Source organism: Megalops cyprinoides, chromosome 8, assembly GCF_013368585.1.
Source record: "Megalops cyprinoides isolate fMegCyp1 chromosome 8, fMegCyp1.pri, whole genome shotgun sequence".
NCBI classification, from domain to species: Eukaryota; Metazoa; Chordata; class Actinopteri; order Elopiformes; family Megalopidae; genus Megalops; species Megalops cyprinoides.
In genome coordinates, this window is record NC_050590.1 from 30103930 (window position 1) to 30125014 (window position 21085).

At 41.5% G+C, this 21085-nt stretch overlaps 2 protein-coding genes across 2 annotated transcripts; both read left to right on the forward strand.

Moving 5' to 3' along the window:
* The first annotated feature begins 3250 nt into the window (after positions 1 to 3250).
* Positions 3251 to 8772, forward strand: LOC118782207 (C-factor-like). Its single transcript, XM_036535509.1, has 6 exons — positions 3251 to 3513; positions 4034 to 4085; positions 4260 to 4447; positions 6269 to 6427; positions 6813 to 6923; positions 8070 to 8772. The coding sequence occupies exons 1-6, from the start codon at positions 3367 to 3369 to the stop codon at positions 8181 to 8183; spliced, it is 771 nt and encodes a 256-aa protein (XP_036391402.1). The 5' UTR covers positions 3251 to 3366; the 3' UTR covers positions 8184 to 8772.
* A 5761-nt stretch (positions 8773 to 14533) lies between these two features.
* On the forward strand, positions 14534 to 20854 carry syt19 (synaptotagmin XIX). Its single transcript, XM_036535537.1, has 7 exons — positions 14534 to 14721; positions 15501 to 15696; positions 16070 to 16149; positions 17447 to 17875; positions 18715 to 18834; positions 19742 to 19853; positions 20350 to 20854. The coding sequence occupies exons 1-7, from the start codon at positions 14635 to 14637 to the stop codon at positions 20655 to 20657; spliced, it is 1332 nt and encodes a 443-aa protein (XP_036391430.1). The 5' UTR covers positions 14534 to 14634; the 3' UTR covers positions 20658 to 20854.
* Positions 20855 to 21085: the final 231 nt, after the last annotated feature.

A 21085-nucleotide genomic window follows, 5' to 3' on the forward strand; every position in this document is an offset into this window, starting at 1 on the left:
AGTTGTATTTAAATAATATAACACAATATGACAGCAAAGGACTCAGAGAAGAGCAAAATAGCCATGGGACACAAAAGGCCAGTCAATTTCTGACAATTTCTCAATACTTGTCAATTATCATTTAACATATCTAACATATCATATCTAGTTGGATGTATTTTTTGTTCTTTTGGAAAACAGTCTGACAAAAATTGCAGGGAAATTCTTTATGTACACACAAAAGTACAAACTTACTAAATAGCCCAAATATGGTGATTTATAAATGCTGAGTATGTCCAAACCAAATATGTCTCTTGGATTTTAGAGCCTAAGTCAAAGATTCTTTCTTTCAAATGATGATAACTGGTTGTATCTGTTTTAAAGCACAATAGCCAAATCTAGTAAACACAATATTTAGCCAACATATTTAATAAGTTCCAAAATGGCACAAAATTATTTGCTTAACACTGCACTTGTATTGTGTCAATTTTACTTTTTGTTTCGCCGAGCTACAAAATCCAAAGTCACTGACTTGGTGAGAATCATCTTTAAATTTCATACAGAGAATCTACATTCCCACAATACACAATACAAAAAAGAAACAGAATATGAACCATTCCATCTCGAGCTATCTCTGTGTGTGAATATGGTTGGCAGGGAGACCAACCTCTAGTGACATGGCAAAAGTGTTGTTGTTCAGAAGAGGTTTGGTGGGGTGACATTATGCGGATGCTTTGTTGCCCACAGAAGTACACAGCGTGGCAGCTGAAGCCCCAGCTAGGACCAGCTGCTGAGTGAGGCGATGAGCTCACAGCGACGGTATTCGACAGCACTGACAGCCTATCACAGCTGACGGTGAGTTAACAGTCCTGATGTGAGGCAAAGACTCATGATGTATCAGATTTAGCCGTCTGAGGTCCAACAGATAACAATGTAAACCCTACAATTCTGTCATCACATTTTCTCCAAATATTCTGTAATGGATTCTGTAATGTTCTGAGCAGCCTGAGCAAGATAAATACATTGATGAATTTACGGGTCTCATATATCATGTTGATCCCTGTATACATATACATGATTTAAGTCTTTCCCATCTGTGCAGTGAGAACAATCATTGTTCTACATTGTCTCACACATTCTTGCTTTAAAATGGCAACTTCTCATTTTACACTTGCAGTTGTTTCCTTCAGTGTCAGCAGGGTAATGCATATTAGAGAGGTTCCTTTTCAAACAGCTGTCATTCATAATTACCACAGTCAGGATCAGTACACATGAAAAATCCCCTCAGCAGCTAGCTCAGTGGAGTCCTCCCAGTGCAAACGTATTCCTGCAATACTTTGAAATTTTTGGTTTTGAGAACTGAGGAAGCAGGAATAGAAAAATGTCAAAGAGGCCTGACTTGCAGCTCAATCTAGTGAATCAAATGAATTTGACTAATTCAAACAGCAATCTAGGCACCTCTCAGAGTAGTATCAGAGCAATCACAGAGGGGATTTGGACCTTATTCTCCTATAGATTTACAACTCAGAACGTCTAATTATGACTGTTCAAGTATTCTCTGAACAGTCAGTTCTCTAAAAATGAAAATTCTCACCCCCATGAACTAACATCTGTATTCACTTGTGTGTTAAAATATATTATTGGCTTATAACTGGCCAGAGGTGTGACAGTCCACTCAACTCACTTTCAAGAGATATATAATGTATTTAATCTATCTCATTTATAAGAAATCTTATTAATTTATCAGGCTTCTCTAAAGCTGATCAGAGAGTCCATCTTTGTTGGGGTTGGAAATCAGAACCTGTTGTTGCAAAGGCTTTTACTCCTTATAGTGAATAAATGAGGAAATGAGAAAATAAATTCTAACTGTTCCCAAATGATTCTCTAACCAAATTCATAACAACCTGTTCTTTGGAGAGAAAAGTATAGCTGTACAGGTAAATTTGAAAAGGGCCGGTTCCATTCAAAACTTTTTTTCATGACACTCATGAAGACAGAGCAGTGATCAGATCTCAGTTTCTGTTCTGTCCAGTTTGTCAGTTTGCGCCACATCAGTGATACATGTCATCATATATAACATTAACATGATGGTCTGATATTGGCTGGTTATGAATTTATTGGTTATGTGTAGTTATGGTGGCACTAATTATTATAGCACTGTGTGAGGCATATTCAGATGTGGTCAACTGTGCTTATTTATTTTTATATTTATTGTAATTTTAACATTTATTTAATTTTAGCAGATAATTTCATTGAGATAAAACTGATTTTTCAAAACATACTTTAACAGTATGCTCTGGACAGTAGTTTCTGTGTTCAGTATGCTCTGTTGTTCCTGCAACAACTTCATCATGAGATTCACTCTGTAATTCACAGTAGATGAGAGCATCTAAATCACTAAATATGAGAATCTGGTACCATACGGAAGGTGACAGCAAACCTTGGCATAAGTTTTATGTAGTGCTTGTGAGGGATTTGTGTACTTTTTATGCAAAACCCTTTGTTAAAAATGTGCGGTCATTGTGCATGCGTCCAATGTGCAGATATGCAATAATCCTCAGTATGCATGGGGGCAAATGCATGATCTTGTAAGGTTTAGCACTTTTCACTCCTGTTTCTCCTCACTCATCCACTCCTCAGAGGTACCAGGACCCTGCTTTGATTTGTTTTGTGAAAATATTTAAATTTCACAGTTTTTATGAGCTCATATCATCCTCCAGCTCAAAGTGTCTAATGGTGTGAATCAGAATTTTGCTCCAGACCAACTAATTGCAAATAATAGGTTAAATGGTGGACAAAGACATTTTTTAACTTACCAAAAGGCTTTCTGCATCCTATCAAAATGGAAATATTACATCAGTATTATGCTTGTGTTTAATATTAATAGGACGATTTGTTTTAGTTCATTTATTCTGCTCATTCAGTGAAAGACAGATCACAAAGCTCCCCGATTCTTGCACCGCAGGGAGGTTATTGCCTCAGCAGAGGTAATGAGGTGAACATAATTCCCTCCCAAAACCATTCTTACCATGAAGGATGCCAAAGTAATACAGCACATAACATGCAATAATGTACTTTATTCTGGCAACGCTGGAATGAATACAATTCAAATTTGGAGTGGAGTTCAGCCAGCATAAATGTTCTGAGTAATTTCACCAGCAGTGTTTCCCTGTGACTTCTCTGAGCAGATCGGATTCTTCGACTAACGGCAGCTGAAGAAGCTTATGCTTAGAAACTCATGTGACACCGTGCGTCTCTACGTCAAACCCTTTTCTGGCTTCCATAATTCGTCTCGTTTCGGCGCTGGACAAATTGGAGAATACTGCCGAGTAGCGACGCTACTTGTTTGTTTACTTAGCGATAAACTATTTTTATCCAACGAAAACTATGAGTGGCGCGTTTAAAAACTGTGGTTCGGTTTTGGTAACCGGTGCTAGCCGAGGCCTCGGTCTGCAGATAGTCGAGAGTCTGGTAACTGGAAGCATCTCTCCGGGTAAAATTATTGCTACAGCACGAGACCCAAGCAAAGCCAAGGTAAAAGCTTCAGTCGTTCGTTACACTAGCAGGGGAAGCATCGTGCAGGAACTCGCGCACGGAGCTGCATGGCATCATGCATGTATGCTCCACGGTTCAACTAGTAATAAACGCATTGTAGTGTTGTCTCCAACACGCTCTGCTATTCATGTTGTGTTTATTGCGTAAATCCCAACGAAAACAAACGAATGCGCCTCTAATTGCTGTATCGTGGTAGATTAGGCTAGATAATAAATCTGATATGATAGGTCCTGAGATTAGCCAAGTAGCTTTTGACGAGTGAAAATGAAGTTTGTTATTTTGTAACAGTACTAAAATATCTGCACATACCATTTAAAACTTGTAATATCTAATATTTGTATCTTAAAAAATTGTATTTTTCTGTTAAGATGTTTGGTATTTTAATATTTAAATTAATTAATAATTAAATTCAGACGGAGAATGAGTTTTATTTTTGAAATATGAAATAATATGAAATTATTTTTTGACAAGTTCTCCATGTTTTTATTTCCTTTCATAGGAATTGCAGGCTGTGGCTGAGAAATACCCAAATATCCATATAATCACACTAGGTAAGACCACTTTCAAATTTAGACCTGGTAGTTTGAATTTGTTGTAATTAAAATTAGTTGTATTTTTAATTACAAACTTTGAAGCTGTTCTGCTTATCTGTGAGGCAGAGTGTTTTGCAGGGCCTGTTACTAGATGAGTACCCAGTGTATGTGATGACATATTCTTCTGCACAGATGTGGTCAGTCAGGACAGCATAGACAAGGCTGCACAGCAGGTGGATGTGCTCGTGCAGGAGGAGGGTCTCAACTGCCTCATCAACAATGCCGGCGTTAATGTCATCGCCAATTTCGAAACTGTGACAGCAGAGAAAATGTTGGAGAATTTCCATACCAATTCTGTGGCTCCCCTCATGGTTACCAAGGTTGTCTTTGTTCATTTTTACACGTTTGATGAGAAGTCTTTAATGCCTTTTAACACTGTACAGCACACCTAGCCAAACCCAATGACACACCAGACATTCTGTCTCTTATCACAACCTTGATAAGACAAAATTGTATGCTTACTTAGGTATTGCGTCCGATAAGAAGATACGAGGTTGTGTCTGAATAATACAGCCAATATCCTTTACTGCACCAAGTAATGAACAGTAAATTTAATTTAGGTCTTGAACTTTCCCTATCTTATGATTGTGTTATTTATATCTAGAACAGTGGAAATTACGTAATATGTACTCTTAGTGTTCACCTTTATGTACCTTTATGTGTACCTTGGTAAAAAAGTCTTCATGCTAAATGAATAAATGTAAATGTAAATGAATAAATATGGTATGCAGGCAAGCAGTTTTATGCTGTGTTTACATTAACCTGTATTTATCTATACCACAAAGTTTTGTATTATTTATGTAACCCAACCCTAGTTTGGCATTTCCAAATGTGTGCTAGGCTCATCTCACTGCAGCATTGTGAATTGTGCAGATTTCCTTTGGCCAGATGAATGCAATCCTCCAATACACTCACATGCAGCCAGTGACTGTTTTTCACACTGCAAGTTACACAGTGCACTACAGCAGAGTGGGTGCTCATTGCAGGATAGGTGCTACTCTGCAAAATTCTGGTAGCAACTGCCAAACACCTGAGGAGTCTCAGGGTATCTGACAGCAGTGAAACAAGGACAGACACCCTGACCAGCCAGTGTGTTCCTCCCATGGAGTCTCCTTCTTGGCAAATGACATGGCCAGGATCAAGCATGGAGCTCAGCTTGCACTCAAAGCACCTTAACCTCACTAGCGATTTTACATTTAAAAACTGTATTTTATCATTTTAGGCATATTTTAATGAATAATGAAAACCTCACTGTATTTCATAAATGTGAGACACTGAGGATGGCTTGTCTAATCATGTCTGCCTCAGCGTCACTTTTTGTCTTTGTAAAATTAAGAACTGAAAGAAAAGAGAACTGACCTGGAATCTACACTTGAATGCTAATTTAATGTCATTTCATTGCTGCCAACTTAACTTAGAATTGAAGTGTGGCATGCTAATTATCAGACAGAATTAATTCATTCTACTCATTAGATGGAACATCTCTCAGAAGTGTCTGCAAAATGATGTAGAGGTGCAGCAATATAATTACTTTGTCTCCATCAGTTTCCATGTTTCCTTAGTTTTCAAATAAGCCTCTTTCTGGGCAATTGTAAATAACATGCAGTCACACATAGGTGTTCTTTATTCATAAATGCTTCTTTGTCACTATAACAGTATGTTAAATCAGAGTTACGAGTCCACAAGATGTGAACCCAGTTGGCTCGAGTCCGCTGGGGGTTAGGTATGTTGTGGTACGTTCGCCAGGGTCAGCTTGCCACACCACTCAACAGCACCCACTAGCCAATGAGCCAATCTGATAATATCAGCACGAGGTGTGCCTATCCTCCATTCACTGTTCTAACTCTTTTGGTGCACTGTGAGTCTAGTACAGGTAGTGAGAAAAATAACTGTTGCGTGCATACAAGTATTTTGCAGGATTGCATTCCCTATGCTTCAGTGCAGATGATCTGACAGTGAGGCGAAATAATTCCCGATTCCAATGTCAGGGTGAAAAAGGGGGGCAACTTTTAAAAAATTAAAAACTAAATTTCAAATGACCACTTTGAACAACTCCAAGCACCTTAAGGAAAGGGCCAGATACACTTGAATGTGGCCAGTAAGAAAGAGCTGAATGTCTAAGGTGGTGTGGTTTCTGCCAGGCCATGCTGCCCATGCTGAAGAGGGCGGCTGCTAAGGGCACAGGGATGGGCATCCACCGTGCAGCCATCATCAACATGACCTCCCTCCTGGGCTCTGTGGAGCTCAACTGGGGTGACCGTGCCAACAACTTCAAATGGTACCCCTACAGAACATCAAAGGTACATGGAGCACATCAGGTGCAACAACAAAGACCCTTTGATTATCAGAGGAAGGTGCTGTGATATCTCCTTATATAAACATCCTCTAGGAGCGAGGAAGCAGTGAACAGACCTATCTTGCTGGTTGGACTCTTAGAGCCTGCTGCTGAGAGCTCACATGGTCACTCATGTGAGACGGAGTCAGAGGTGCACACTGTGGTAGAACGCACAGAGGAGGGTGACGTCAAGTGAGTGGACACCCACCCCTGGTCGCTCATGCACCTGAACCCAGAAGCATCTTACAGTATGATTTTCTGTCTCTGCAGTGCATCAGGGAAAGGGGCTGTTGCATGTGCCATTGTGTAACTGACGCTAGCCCTCTTGCTCTGTGTCACCCATGCCACAGGCTGCGCTGAACATGGTGAGCAGGTGCATGGCTGTCGATCTGGAGGCTGAAGGGATCCTGTGCGTGGCCCTCCATCCTGGCTGGGTGCGAACTGACATGGGGGGACCTGAGGTAAGACAGCCCCCCCTCAAGTAATCATTCCAAAGTTTGTCGGTGTTCTAAATCAGGAGTCCCTTGGGTAAACTGTGGTCCAGCTCATAGTCTGAAGCTACCTTTCCAAGATACTAATGTATTAAAATGGGAATTGATTGCACAGAGCTAATATGAGGCACGTTTTCTGTAATTCTACCAATGTGGTGCAAATTTAGTCCCAGAGTTAGCTAGCAGGTGACTGTGGTTTCATAAGCTAAAGAAGCACAGTTATCCCCCTGTTGTAAAAGGCAGCTGGCCAGGTGACTGAGCTGTTGAGCTTGCAGAGTAAAAGACTTTTGGATTTGATGACTAGATCCCAAAGTTGCCCCATACACTCCCAGTGAGTGGTTACCCTGCATGAAATTGCACTGTGACCCTAAGGAATCACTCCAAGGTTCCACAAAGGGCCTGTAAAAACAGTCTTTCTGCAATGTACCTTGAAGTTGTCACCAGCCAGTGCCATTACTCCTTCCATCCTCAGACAAAGACACATTTGCTATTTGATGTTTGCAGACAGATGATAAAGTCAAAAATAACCCAAAGCTGTGTTTGTAGCCCACGCTGCTTGGACTAGGCTGCAGTGCTGTCTCTGTTTTCTGTGCTGAATGTTGGAGTTCATTTTACAGGGCACCATGGTTTCTGGCCTTGGTTCCCACCTCTCCGATAATGATCCGTTGTTTTTTATGATTGTACATTGGGAGTTGATCATTCCAGACACACGGGGAGAAGTAATTAAACAAGTATTATGTTCGAAACTTCGAATTAATCCTTTTCTTAAACACCCTCACCACTTGCCTCCATGATAATTGAGCTTTTTACAGGAACGAAATCAGAGAGGGTGTGTTGCAGAATGCTCCCTGATTGTCTGAGTGCCTGAATTAAATGCCTTTTTGTGGTCTCTCTTGGAGGGGAGCTGCACTCCGGGCCCCCTCTGGAAAGTGTAAGCGTTAAAGACAATTAAGTCCGATTTCCTCCAGTTTGCTGATGGTAAATTTTATTAGTGCAAGTCTTACTCAATCTGCTGTCTCCAGCAGTGTGGTGAAATAGGACGTGCTTCTCAACAATCAGTTGGCTGACGTATTGGCCAAAGAATCTCTTAGACAGTAATGTCTCCTGTGCTTTTAGGCCCCTTTGAGTTCTGAAGAGAGCATCTCATCAGTCTTGTCAGTGATTGGTGGGCTGACTGAAAAGGATCATGGGGGATTTCTGCATTACACGGGGGAGCCACTACCCTGGTGACCTGAAGGATTGCCCATGGAGAGGAGTTAATGAACTTGATTATTTATTAGAGTGCACATGTTTTTGCCCTGCTGCGGACCCAGTAGGAATGCATCTAAAATGTAAACACGAATTTGCTGACACATTTGCTTTCAGGACATAATTAGATGCTGAACTGTGTACCCCATCCAGACACCCCTGGGAAAGGCTGTGATGGCTTTGAGTTTCATCAAAGGCCAGATGCCCTAGCTGACCTTGGCTATTCTGTGCTAACATGCAATGCCTTTCATGGCCCAGTCCCTTCATCTCTAAACACCATAGGGTTGTCTGTAATGTAACAGTAATGTCTGAAGTGAATGCCAGACAACCTGAAGCATGAGGAACAGCAGACAGTTTCCCCCACTTTCCCCCCAAAGCTGATTATCTCCACGCATTCAACCAAAATAATTTTTTACCCTCAGTTCTTGGTGGGTCTTTGACGTTAAGAAGAAATTCGCACGGGACAAAAACCATTAGAGAGACAGCCCAATAGTTGTCATGACTGTCTGCCCTTCTCAGAACCTGATAAGACTGAGAAGTGGCTGTATGTTACTAATGACTCTTAACAAAAACTCAGAACTCCTGTCATCTGCAATAATAAAGGATGCTGTTGAACCTTGATGGCTTGTGTGTGATGGTCATTCCAGTACAATGTAAGGGGACTGCAAAGAGGTGTGTGCCTGGCCTGTGGTAGTCACTAACTCACTGTGGACCTGGTGCAGTTCACAACATGAAAGAACATGCAGTCTGGTTAAAAACTACATCAGGTGTCATATTGCATGTATACACCAAAGCCAGTCTCCAGTAGTGCAAGGAAGGTCCATGAGGAAGTTGTTCAGAGTGTGAGATGAGCATTTAATTATCAGATGGGTCAGTAATTTTTTCAGACCTGGCCCGTGGACTAAAGAGTAGTGACCCACCATCCCAAACTGTATGAATCAAGAACATTATACATGCAGAGAACTTGTCTCTAACAAAGGAACCATTCATCCTATACTGAGCTGCTGGGTCTTAATTTCAAAGTCAAACAATCGGACAATTGGTGTGCAAGTCCAGTGATTACCATTTGCAGAGGTGTGTGTTGGCTCTGTTAATTACAAATAGATATCTGCATAATGAAGCAAAGCTTATTATGAAAAAAGGCATCTGACCTTTTCTGCTCACCTCTCCGGTAGTAGAGTGTCTTGAAAAGCAAAAGACTTCATTACCTGTGAGTGGTGTTTTCCACTTCAAATATCGAATCTTACTTGGCAAGAATGGTATATTTTACAAAGACCTGGATGTTCAAATGAGGACAGTAAGACAAAGGAAATGTCAAGTGTGATGATGGTAGATTATATTTAGTTGACTTAACCCTTTCCTTACTCTGATGGTGTAGAGAGAACTGCATAATTGTGTTACTTACCAGACTCATGAGTGACTTCAACATATTGCTTAATGAAGGGTTTTTATTTTTTACAAATGCTTCAAAACATATATGCTGCATTTAAAGCCAACCTGATCACACTTCATTGCACTGTGGTAGTGTGTTTGGAATCAGATGGGAGATCGTAAAGCTGAATCAGATCTTTGAGGTCTGAGTGAGATGGGAGGTTACATGGAGTGGGGAGGCGGGGGTGTTGAGGGAAGTAAAAGAGAGGTCAGGATAAATTTTTCACTGAAAGAAACAAGCAGGGCTAGCCATTTCCTGCCTCTACATCCATTTTATTGGTTGGCTTCTCGGTGTGTCTGTGTTCTGAGAATGCAGGGAGTGGGGGTGATGGTGGCAAAAGAAATTTTTTCTGGGGGGATGACATCATCATTTCACAGTGCCATGCATGGGAAATTTAAGCAAAGGACTCATCAGTCACAATGGTAATGAAGAGAAGCAAGAAGTGGGCTGAGCCAAAAATCATATTCCATCAGAGTGAAGGACTGCAGAGTTCATGTTCGTATTATAGTGCTGTATAGATATTAGCTGCAGCTTATTTATGCATCCTTGCCAGCTTTTCTTCGTTTCTTGTGGGGGTTTTTCACCCTGCTCTCTGTATTCTTGGTCTCAAAATGTATTGTAGTGCACATTATGAGTGTGATTATCATTTTGTTCAACGGGTGCCCATAGCTAGAGAGTCTTATATAACTAGCATTTTTATCCATTTGACTAACACATCATTCATTTATACAGTCTGATATTTACTGAACCAACATTTCAGTGTTCCACCTAGTATTCAGATCTGCAATCTTTATATTACATGCATGGTTCTTTGACCACCCCTGTGTCCAAGGCACTGTGCTTGCAACCAAACCTGGTGACACCCTAGTGAGTGAGTGAGTTTTTGTGTGAAGGGCTCCAAGGATTAGGCAATATTCAGACTCTTTCATTGTTCCCCATCTCCCTGTGCACTCAAGAGCCCTTAATTGGTACTTCCAGCACTATTTGATAGCCCTTTTTTCTGGTGTGAATGTCACAGCACTTAGTTATGCTGTATCATTAGCCCGTTTACAATGCATTGTGCAGCGTTTGGCGCTCCTGATTCATTATTAAATAGAGGCCTGCACTCAGGTGAGATAAGAGAGGAGGACAGAGAAGAATGCACTTGTGCTGTCACAATAGTGACATTGTGCTGGCTCAGTCTCCTGAGCATCAGTCCTTTTTTGCACACAGAGATGAGGAGCCAGAGCACCGGCAGGATGATTGATGTTGTCACAGGATCCATCCCTTAAGTCTGGGTCAAGTCACGATCCCCCGGAAAGCCACACTCAGTGTCCTGGTATTCATACAGGAAACTAAATGAGGCTCGCTCAGAACAAAAAATCACAGCTCCATACAGATTGGGGCCATTATCCTGGATATTTTTGGGAGGGGAACCCGAAAAGCGTGTGCCCCAATTAATCAACTCTGTAATGATCCAAATCCTTTCAGGAAGAAAGGGTGATTGACAGGCCAGAGGGATCCCATAGGCAAACCCAATGTGCATCTTTATCAAATAAGCATCAGGCTTGTATCAGGCCTGGTGTGAATCTGTGAATGAGAGAAAAAGCGATGGCTACCTGCCCCTCTTGCCCCATTAATGTCGGCACTCATTAGACTACACTCCTCTGAGCCAAATGGACCAGCTCACTTAGCCCAGCAACAATTAAATATAGATGAGAGAAGGGGATTCTCCATTGCTGTGGCCTGGTTTCATTTTTAATATCCAATATCCACTCAGGAGGAAGACAGCCGTCCATTGTAGCCCACCAACAAAGTGCCATTTGAAGGGGAAGACATGCATCTATGGCACAGGTACGCATTCAGCGCAATGGGAGTCTAAATGGCACCAGGTAACCTTATGGTCTCAAGGTCCACAACTTGCATGAGAGGCATGCAATCTTACTGCTGTGGTGCTTTGCAATTTGAGTTATGAATTTAAGCATTCACTTTATTTTTTCCCATATCAGTGGTCACTGAATTGAATGACAGATACTGTGCAATACTAAACAAAAGTTATATTCTTACTTTTATTTTTCAAAGTCAAACACAAAGGACTATATCAGTTATATTGAAAGGCTTTTCTTTGATTGATGAGTGAACTAGAGAATAAATCAGCTAGATGCATTAGAATGAGGCAAAGATGAAGTGAGGGAGGATGCTGTTGAACTGAGCAAGAACAGTCTTATTACGAAGTCACTCAGGATGGCTGGAGAGCACAGGTGTTACACTAATAGCGCTCCCTTCTATCTCTGTCTCTCCTCCTGTCTTTTTCTCTCTATCACTCTTCTGAGCTGAAGAAGGTGCATGACTAGGCATTTTTTGTATCATATTACAGAGAGTAAAAGAGAGAAAGGTAGGAGGGAAGGGAAGAGGGAGACAGAGATGAAGCAAAGGGCAGAGGTGGGTGAGTAGAATTTGCAGCAAAGGAGGGAGACAGGAAGAGACATACTCAATTGTTTTCCTCACTTTATCGTGCCAGAACAGATGGCTCCCTAGTAAGATGCACGTTGATACTGTTTCTGAATTCTACTGGGATTGCCAAGAAGAAAACAGACTCCATCTATCTGAAGTTATGAAAGTCTTCCAGACTCTCAAGTGACAAATCTGCAGACAATAATACAGCAACACTCAATTTCAGACAAGGCAGTAATGTCTGCCACGGCATAAAGGAAAACAGTGGTATAAAGGAAAATATATTTTACTTTCCTTTACACAAATGATAAATTAACTTAATTAAATTCAAGTCTCTATCAAATCTGCTTTTACATATATGTTTTAGAATAGTCAAGTTTAACTATAGTCATGAATGAACTCATGAATGTATGCAATCAATGATTTTAGTTGCCGTGTACCCTCCTCAAATGCATTTCAAAATCAGCTTCACAAATGGATAGAGGTTTCCTGCCTTCTAGTGCCCTCTTGAGTCTTAAGTACAGAATCACAATCCCAACTGACCCATGAATCAAAATGTATAGTGGATTACACATGCTAAGCATGTATATCAATACCTAGAAGACATATTTATGTCTTACAGGTATATATTAGTCATCTTTCATCCTTCATTTTCCAAAACCACAGCCAAGTATCCCATTGCCCCTTCCAATCCAAAACTCTTGGGTGGGCTTTTCATTTAAATGACAGAGCAATTTTTGGACCCCAAACAGCCTACTTCAGTGTTTGTTATTTCCATGGAGACAACCCACCTTTCAATGACCCTCATAACACCACCTCATTAACCTTACTTTCCATCATAGTGATCTAGTTTGATATCTGAGGCTTGAGATGATCCTCAGTTCTGCTGGCACCAAGCTGGAAATCTTAAGCACTCTCTTGAGCCTGGTCCCTCCTTGTACCCAGCATATTGTTCAGAACATCTCTCCCTTATTCTGATGATTCTGATGACACCCCCTCCCAGATCATGAACAGCCAGAGGGTAACATATGGCATGTTTTCTCCTTCGCCTATAACACAGTTGCACTGACATGCACTTTCTGGGTCTTTATTTCCAAGACCCTTGTGAAACATTAGTCCTCTGCCCAATACAAAACTGGATTTCATTGGAAAATGTTCTGTCTAACATGTTAATGTTTGCATATTCTTTTAAATTCAAGGATCCTCATTTTTCTCTTTGCTATATCAAAAACAGCAGGTCTCTGTCCACTAGTTTCTTTTTCAATTGGAACCGTGCATTGTGTGTTGGTGAGGAATGTGAGAGGAGGAAGCTTGCCTAACTGGCTGTCTAAAAGGGCTGTGTGGCTGGAGTTAAGATAAGCAGTCAGTGGACTCTTTTTTCTGTGTTTCTGACAGTGGGCTAATTCTTGATTATGGGTGATCTTTTCCTTTTTGTGTTGGGTCAGTACCGTTACAGCTCTGAATGCTCTTCCCAAGTTTCATCCTGCCAGTGCTACCCAACTACTTAAATTGTCAACAGTTACGAAAGCAAGCTGGGATGATTTTGCTTAAAAGTATTTCACAGCAAATCCATCACAGAACAATATTCTATGAAAGAGGATGCTAATGCTATGCTTCCCTTTCAAAGCATTTAGCATGTATGCATTGTGGAAGTGACCACACTATGTGTTATCCCTTTCATATATATTGAGTGCCTTTACACTGACAATGAAATCCACAAACTTGACAATAGATTGCTCTACAACAGAAGCCATACAGCAAGAAGAAAGTAGGTTAATCAAGTGTGCAAACATAGATAGAGTATGATCAGGTGCTTTGCGAGGTCGAGAGACAACAATGAGGAACAGGGAAATGGAGAAATGGTGCATATTTTCAGTGTAGGTGAAGTCAGCAGCATCTCAGGTATGCAGTGCACTGTTCTTCCTCAGTGTCCTCATATCCCCCTACTGTGTGGGAGCAGATGCCGGCAGCATTCGGCTCGTCTGCTTCAGCCTTTCATGTCCTTTCTTCCTTGCACCACTTTTCATGTCTTTGCACTTTAAAGCATTTCTTACTGTACACCGTGACCCTTTGGAGTATGTGCAGTTCTGCCCATCAGTTTTATAACAGCTCTATCCCAATGAGCAAAGATGATATCATGAGATCATGGTGTTTCTTAGAACAGCTGTGTCTGACACCTGTGCCTAAAACGCTTGTACTTTAACAGCAAATGAGATTTTCATTTTCACAAGTGCTCTTCGTATTGAAAATGACATTGACACATTATTGTCAAAGGTGCTTGCACAATTCAGGCCTATTTGACTTGCCCATTATCTAATCGCCAAAGTGGAGGTTATTTGGATATTGTGCTACATTAACTTCAGCTGGCAGAGGCTGTGCAAATAAGGCCACAGATAAAAACAAAGCGTCACAGAGGACTGTGAATCGCCTGCAGGAACACAGGGTTCTTCTATGTTTGTATCAGGTGTAGGATGGGAGGACCGGAGAAGGCGTTGAGCAAAAGGAGGTGGCCTCCTCTGGGAACTACTCAAACTAGTTTTTCCAGGTGTGGACAGTCAGAACAGCTCGATGCACCGAGAGGACTGGAAATGGATGTGTGGGCGCTATAGCATCCCAAAAGCACGCAGTGAGAGGAGAGAGACGACAACACAAGAGGTAATGTCACTGGTGAGCTGCTGATTTCTTTGTACCCATTGAGCTCCAGTTTAGGAATTCAGCATTGGAGCACTGGCTTGAATCCTACCTCATTGTCGTATGGCACCTAAAGCTGACAGGTACCAAAAGGGAGTACGTCTATCTAGTTATGTGTATGCAAAGTGAAAACCAAAGAAGAAGTGTCTGGTCATGAAGTTCACTACTTGACAGGCTTGGCACTCTTATTAATATGCACAAGTAAATGAAAACTCATAACACCAAGATATTGTTCATCTCACGCCGTGGATTGTGATTAAGGGCCACACTGTAGTAGCTAATGAGAAATCCCCCTGGGGTTTGCAGAGATGAAACAGTAATTGATAAGTACAACAAGAGACGCTCTGTGGCTGACCCTTCTCTGCAGGCAATAAGCAGTGCCATGTCCCTGCAATGCAAAACAGTCTGTCAGAGAGTATGCAAACAGAATGTGTGAGTATTTCCATGAAAGTAAAATGTGCTGTACATTTAGATAGACACAGTACAGATACTGTTTGGTGTGGAGAGCTAGTTCAAACAAACAAAAAGGAAAGTTTCTTTCAAAATTGAAATTTAGTAATCTGTAATTGCACTTGAAAGGTGATGCCCCAAAGAGCTGTTAATACCACTGCAGTGTAGCACTGCAACAGGAGTGTGAACATGTTCCCTACACAACTTCAGACAATTCACAAGTGATTTTGACACCAAAAATAAACAGTGCTGACTCAAGCTCAGGTACTGCGATGACATTTCCAACCTTGCAGCGTGCTACACAGCAGAGAAGCATGAACTTCCCAGCCACCTTGGAACTGTCCATAGGGGATGTCCGAATGCCCTTCTCTGATGAAGTCAAATACAGCATCCTGGGAATTTCTGTCTGCTTGTTCCTTGTGGCCATCATCATACTGGTGTGGCAACTGTACCGGTACTGCTTGCAGAAGCCCACTACACAGGAAATGTGTAAGTGTCTCTCACTGACACAGACAAAAACTCTGATCAAAACTTGTATTGCTTAATAAATAATATTTTTATTACTTAAGAATAGAATAAAGAAAACAATACTTTCTCCTAACTATATTTTCTCCTTATGAAATAGTTGCTGTGCAGCATATGCAGACTATGGGGTAGTGATGACAAATGATACGCAGTGCTAAATAATATATGCCTTGCATAAAATATATCATTGATAACAAAGACAGGCATGAAGTGATGACAAAGTTATTTGTCTATGTTTAAATACCATTTTCCCTGTAGCAAATTGTGACCTTAATAGTCAGCTGTATTATGCTATACCACACTGCCCCGCTAATCTTGTATCAATGCTTAATTTCAGTGAATGGTTTACTATGTACAGAGGACAAGTCTACAAAAAAGGGAATGTTCAATTCAGATATTCAGAGGCCCAGGTTTAAGGTGAGGTCACAAGTTATTTTTCTTCCTTGTCCTTTTACAGAGTACTTCCTTGATGTTATTAACTTCACGGAACTACATTTTTCCACAGGAGGAGTGATAGGAGGTCACTTACATTCCACATACAGCAGACCTGAGATTCAGGTTTCAGGCCTATAGTTAAAACATGACAATCTCCTAATGTGGTCGATGATCAACAAAACAAAATGACTGTAAGTCAATGACCACTGACTTGGAGTTTGTTGAAGGGATGCTTGTCATTACAGTCCTTTTCCTCTGTGAACAAGAGTTAAAACCAAACAGGGATATTTGATTACCGAGAAGGCGTTCCTCAAGTTTGCAATGGTGTGGTTTACAGCATGAGTTCCTGCTGTGTTTGCCATATGAAAACCTGTGTCATGTGTTTTCCCCTGCATTTTAAGCCAGGCTTTTGACATGCTGAAAGATCAGAAGAGATGAAGTCAATAATACAACCAACATTAGTGATAGTGTAATGACTTAAGTCCCATCTCAGATACAGAAAAGAGATGCTGTTGCTTTCATGCCTATGATGTAGTGTGTGCTTGTTCAATTTATGAAAGGAATCCCTCTCAGCATGAAAGAGATCCACTCAAACTTCATTTCTGCATCACTTCAAAGGGCCAGAGTTGACAGCTGCTTCCCTTTAAATTAAGCCCAGTAATTATTAGATGCAAAGCACAAATACACAAAGATGAGACCGTGTACCCTGAAACTGCGTGCACAGGCACACATAGGTGTGTCAGTATACACAGTAAATGAAGACGAACCCAAGCCCTAGAACTCAAAGTACATGCATATACAGACAAGACGAGCATGCACGCACAGACACACACACTACCCACTTCACCATCCAGAACTTTTTCCGCTGTTTTCTCCCGATGACGAAATGAACTTCCACACTTCATCCATTCTGCTTCAAGAAACATCTAATGACACAGTTCTTCCGCTCTCACCTGAGTACCTGAAACACTATCCCCCTAAAGGAACTTCTCATGACTCAAACTGTCTCCTACTAAACTATAAAATAAATTTTTTTTTAAAAAAAGTAATCTAATGGTTTAACGCACTAGTTAGCTTTACCTGCTAGTTTGTATCTTGCCTGGCCAACTTTTGAAACCTGGTCATGCAGTGCTTCTAATATTGTTGACTCCGTATGATTTTTTGCTTGTGTTGTACTGTACCTCATTTGTAAGACGCTTTGGATAAAAGTGTCTGCCAAATGACTAAATGTAAATGTAAATATACTACCTCCCCCCTCACTTTGACTTGTGACCTGCAGGTAGAGAGGCAACATGAGGAGGCTCGGAGGCTGAGTCGCTGCCTCTCCCCTGGGTCCTCACAGTTGGAGCAGGGCAGTCTGGAGCCAGATGGTCTGGCTGAGCAGGATCGCCCAGAGGAGCTGGTCCAGGGCTCACTGCGCTTCTCCCTCCTTTACGATGAGCTGCAGTCACGGCTGGTGGTAACGGTGCTGGAGGCACGGGGCCTCCCCCGGCGGGGCTTCAGCCAGAGTGTGGACCCCTTTGTGAGGATGCGGGTCCTGCGAGTGAGCCCCGAGGATGACCCACCATCAGCCACACCCCCACTGCACCGCGTGCTCCATGAGTGGCAGTCCCGCTTGGTGAAGGACAGCACCAACCCCACCTTTGGGGATCAGTTCGCCTGCACACTGGCTGAGGATGATGTCCCACACATCACAGTCAGGCTGGAGGTATGCCACCAGCTGCAAACACAGTGTTAGGGAGAGGAGGAGTTCCAGGCCTATTAAATAGGCATGATACCAATGACAACCCAAAAATTGAATACAGTAGACCACTGATTCTCAATCCTGCTCCTGGGGCCCCCCTGCTCTGCACGTTTTCCATCTTTCCCTGCTCTACCTACCTGACTGAACTCATCAGTGGCACCTTTCATTAGCTGAGCACACCTGATTTAATCAAGAGCATGTTAGTCATTTCAATCAGGTGTGTTTGGAGCAAAGATCGATAGAAGATATGCAGGACAGGGGGGCTCCAGGAGTAGGATTGAGAAACACTGCATTAGACTAAACATAAATGCTTTGCAATTACTGTGGTAATTTTATTCAGCTGTAACTGGACATGATGACAAGGTCTACATAACCTCAAACAGACTTCAAATATATGCCTTCCATTTTAGTTGTTTACTTGGCACTATAGCGTAGTAGTAAGGAGCAGGGATCTTAACCAAGAAGTTTCTGGTTTAACTCCCCACTGTGGCACCACTGCTGTACCCTTGGGCAAAGTACTTACCCCACAAATGCCTTAGTAAATATCCAGCTGTATAAATGCTTAAAGTAAAACTTACATAAGTCACTCTCGATAGGAGTGTCTACTAAAAGACAATAACCTGATGTACTCAGTTAATGAGGACTACCGCCCTCTGGTGGTAATGCTTTGAAATACCAATGTTGTCATGATTTTTCTAAATTTCCACAAGAGCTGAACATATTGCCAGTTTTTCTCCCATAGCATTCAGTGTGTGAGTTCAGAGATGTTTTAGTAAATGTGTGTTACTGACATCCCCCCACAGGTTAGAGACTTTGACAAGTACTCCAGGCATGGGATTTTGGGAGAAGTAAGAGCTCCTCTGGGTGGCCTGAATATATCATACCCACTGGAAATATTGGAGGACTTGAAGGCACCAAAGAAGGTGGGTGAATGGGCCTTCAAGAACCTTCCATAATTCTCTTCTTGTGTTTTTGTGCATCCCATAGTTTTTGCTATGTTTTTTGTGTATACTGTAAAGAAATTATTGTCATCTTCAGCATCAATATTTTTGCATTAATATCACACAGGGACATGTGTGTTCAAGGTATATGATAAAGAATTCCAAGAACTTTAGATTCTCACTATGCACAGTCTGACATTTTGAGGCTAAAGGTACCTGTACAAATGCAAAGATAAACAAGGAGAACAACTGCTTTCATGGGAAAATGTTCTTTAAAATTACTGGTAATATGGAGTAAACTTTGTTTATCATTTGACATACAGTTTATTGGAATTAATATAAAGCCATCTGCAAAAAGTGAAGAGATATATGAAATGTATCATGAGAGAAAGTGTTAATGACCCTTTTGCTGAGCACCAAAATGATTCCTATATCCAGTTGAATACTGGGCTTATCTGCTTCACAACAACCTTTAGTGCCCCTGTAGTGTAAAGGTTGTGTGTAATTTGCACACAGGGAAATGTCATCGACTGCTTATCTCTTCTATAGCCTCTTCCTTCACTTTCACCTGCTCTGCTCATGTCTGAAACACATTCACATTACAACAAGGAGACACATAGTAAAAAGACACAGCTATCACATCTGACACTATTGGCCTACAACATGTTTCTTGGGATATATGTGCTGTGTTAATGAAAGTGTATTATACATACATGTACTACTCCAAACACCTTCAGAAAGGCTGCTGCATTCAAGTTATCAATCCTCATTCTGTGTTAGATGATAGCCTTTCCACACCAGTAGATGACATATACTACTTCTAATTCACATTTATAATTTACAGTATATAGCAGGATTTGGCATAATATCTACCCTTTTTTATTGTCAGGACCCAGTTGGAGAGGTGCTCCTCTCACTCAAATACCTACCTACCTCCCAGAGACTGGAGGTAGGCATCCTTAAGGTCAGAACACTTTCCCAGTCCACAAGTAAACACAAAGGTAAATCTAATATTATCCCTCTTCATAGTTTCCCTTTCTGTGTTAACCTTTTGATGGCATTTCATGAAGAAATGTTTTTTTTATTTCTGTATTTGGAGAGAATGGAAGCTTTTTGTAAGATTTATCAGTCATTTCTTTTGATTTGTATTCAACAAACATTAATGGGAAAGGATCAGAGTGGATAAATTCAATTCAAAATAAATATGTACACAGAAAAAACACAATTGTTCATTCTAAATAATATGACACTTTTCAACTCCCAAATGCTCCCACAAACCCCAAACGCTTTTGATCAAAGTTGACAGCCGTGTGAAGCCATTGTACAGCAAACAGATGTGTGATCTGCATATTATAACTAAATTGTTTCCATTTTCATCACCACACACAATGAATTCAAATTCCCTGAAGAGAGAGTATCAGTGAGTAATGCAGCTACCTGCAATTGCACATAATTTTAATCACATGCAATTTTAAGTGTTTGAGCCTGTCTTCACAGCTCTCTATGCCAGGATCTCTGTTGTCTGCAACCAGTGCAAACTCCGGCACCAGAAGACCACTGTGAAGACCCGGTGGGAGGTGACTGTCTTCAACGAGGTCATGACATTCATGCTGCCCGACCCTCACATCATTGAGTGCTCCATTGTGGTCTCCGTGTATGAAGTGGGCTCAAACAAGAAGTCGCCCAAGCACCTGATTGGTCAGGTCACCCTGGGAAAAGACAAGAGATCTGAAGATGAACACTGGATCCTGATGATGCGCTCGCTGCGCCAGCCAATTGCAAAGTGGCATTTACTGTTCGTCTGAGGACCACTGCCCCTGGGCTGCAGCTGCATGGCAGTGGCTGAGGGGAATTAAAAGCAGGACCTGGACTGCCTGGGTGTGAATGATGTGACTAATCTGCTGTGACTGATCTGCTAGAACTGTTAAACATGCAGCAGTAAGCACTGTCATGTGCCTGGGCTATCCAGTCATACAGTAAAATGACATCCTGCCAGCCTCCACTGCAGCACTGCAGAACTGTAGAATTAATCCTGTTAGTTCTGGTCTGTATCCATTGTCATGTGTCTATGGTTTACTGTTGTCAACACTGGACGGATACATCTCATTGTGTTAGAACATATTTGCATGTGTGTTCTTCCACATTCCAAGATGGACCCTCCCTAGGACTGCTGCCACTTTACTGGCCTTGGAGAAGAGTTGAAACTGTACAGAGCATGGACAATCTAACATGA

Bases quoted from the DNA above. Each gene is read 5' to 3' on its own strand.
- syt19 (XM_036535537.1), top strand. From the start codon at position 14,635: ATGCACCGAGAGGACTGGAAATGGATGTGTGGGCGCTATAGCATCCCA. The intron at 16,150-17,446 runs GTGAGGTCACAA...TGTGACCTGCAG, and splicing joins TTCAGAGGCCCAGGTTTAAG to GTAGAGAGGCAACATGAGGA. The intron at 19,854-20,349 runs GTAAATCTAATA...CTGTCTTCACAG, and splicing joins GTCCACAAGTAAACACAAAG to CTCTCTATGCCAGGATCTCT.
- LOC118782207 (XM_036535509.1), top strand. From the start codon at position 3,367: ATGAGTGGCGCGTTTAAAAACTGTGGTTCGGTTTTGGTAACCGGTGCT. The intron at 3,514-4,033 runs GTAAAAGCTTCA...TTCCTTTCATAG, and splicing joins GAGACCCAAGCAAAGCCAAG to GAATTGCAGGCTGTGGCTGA. The intron at 6,428-6,812 runs GTACATGGAGCA...CCCATGCCACAG, and splicing joins ACCCCTACAGAACATCAAAG to GCTGCGCTGAACATGGTGAG.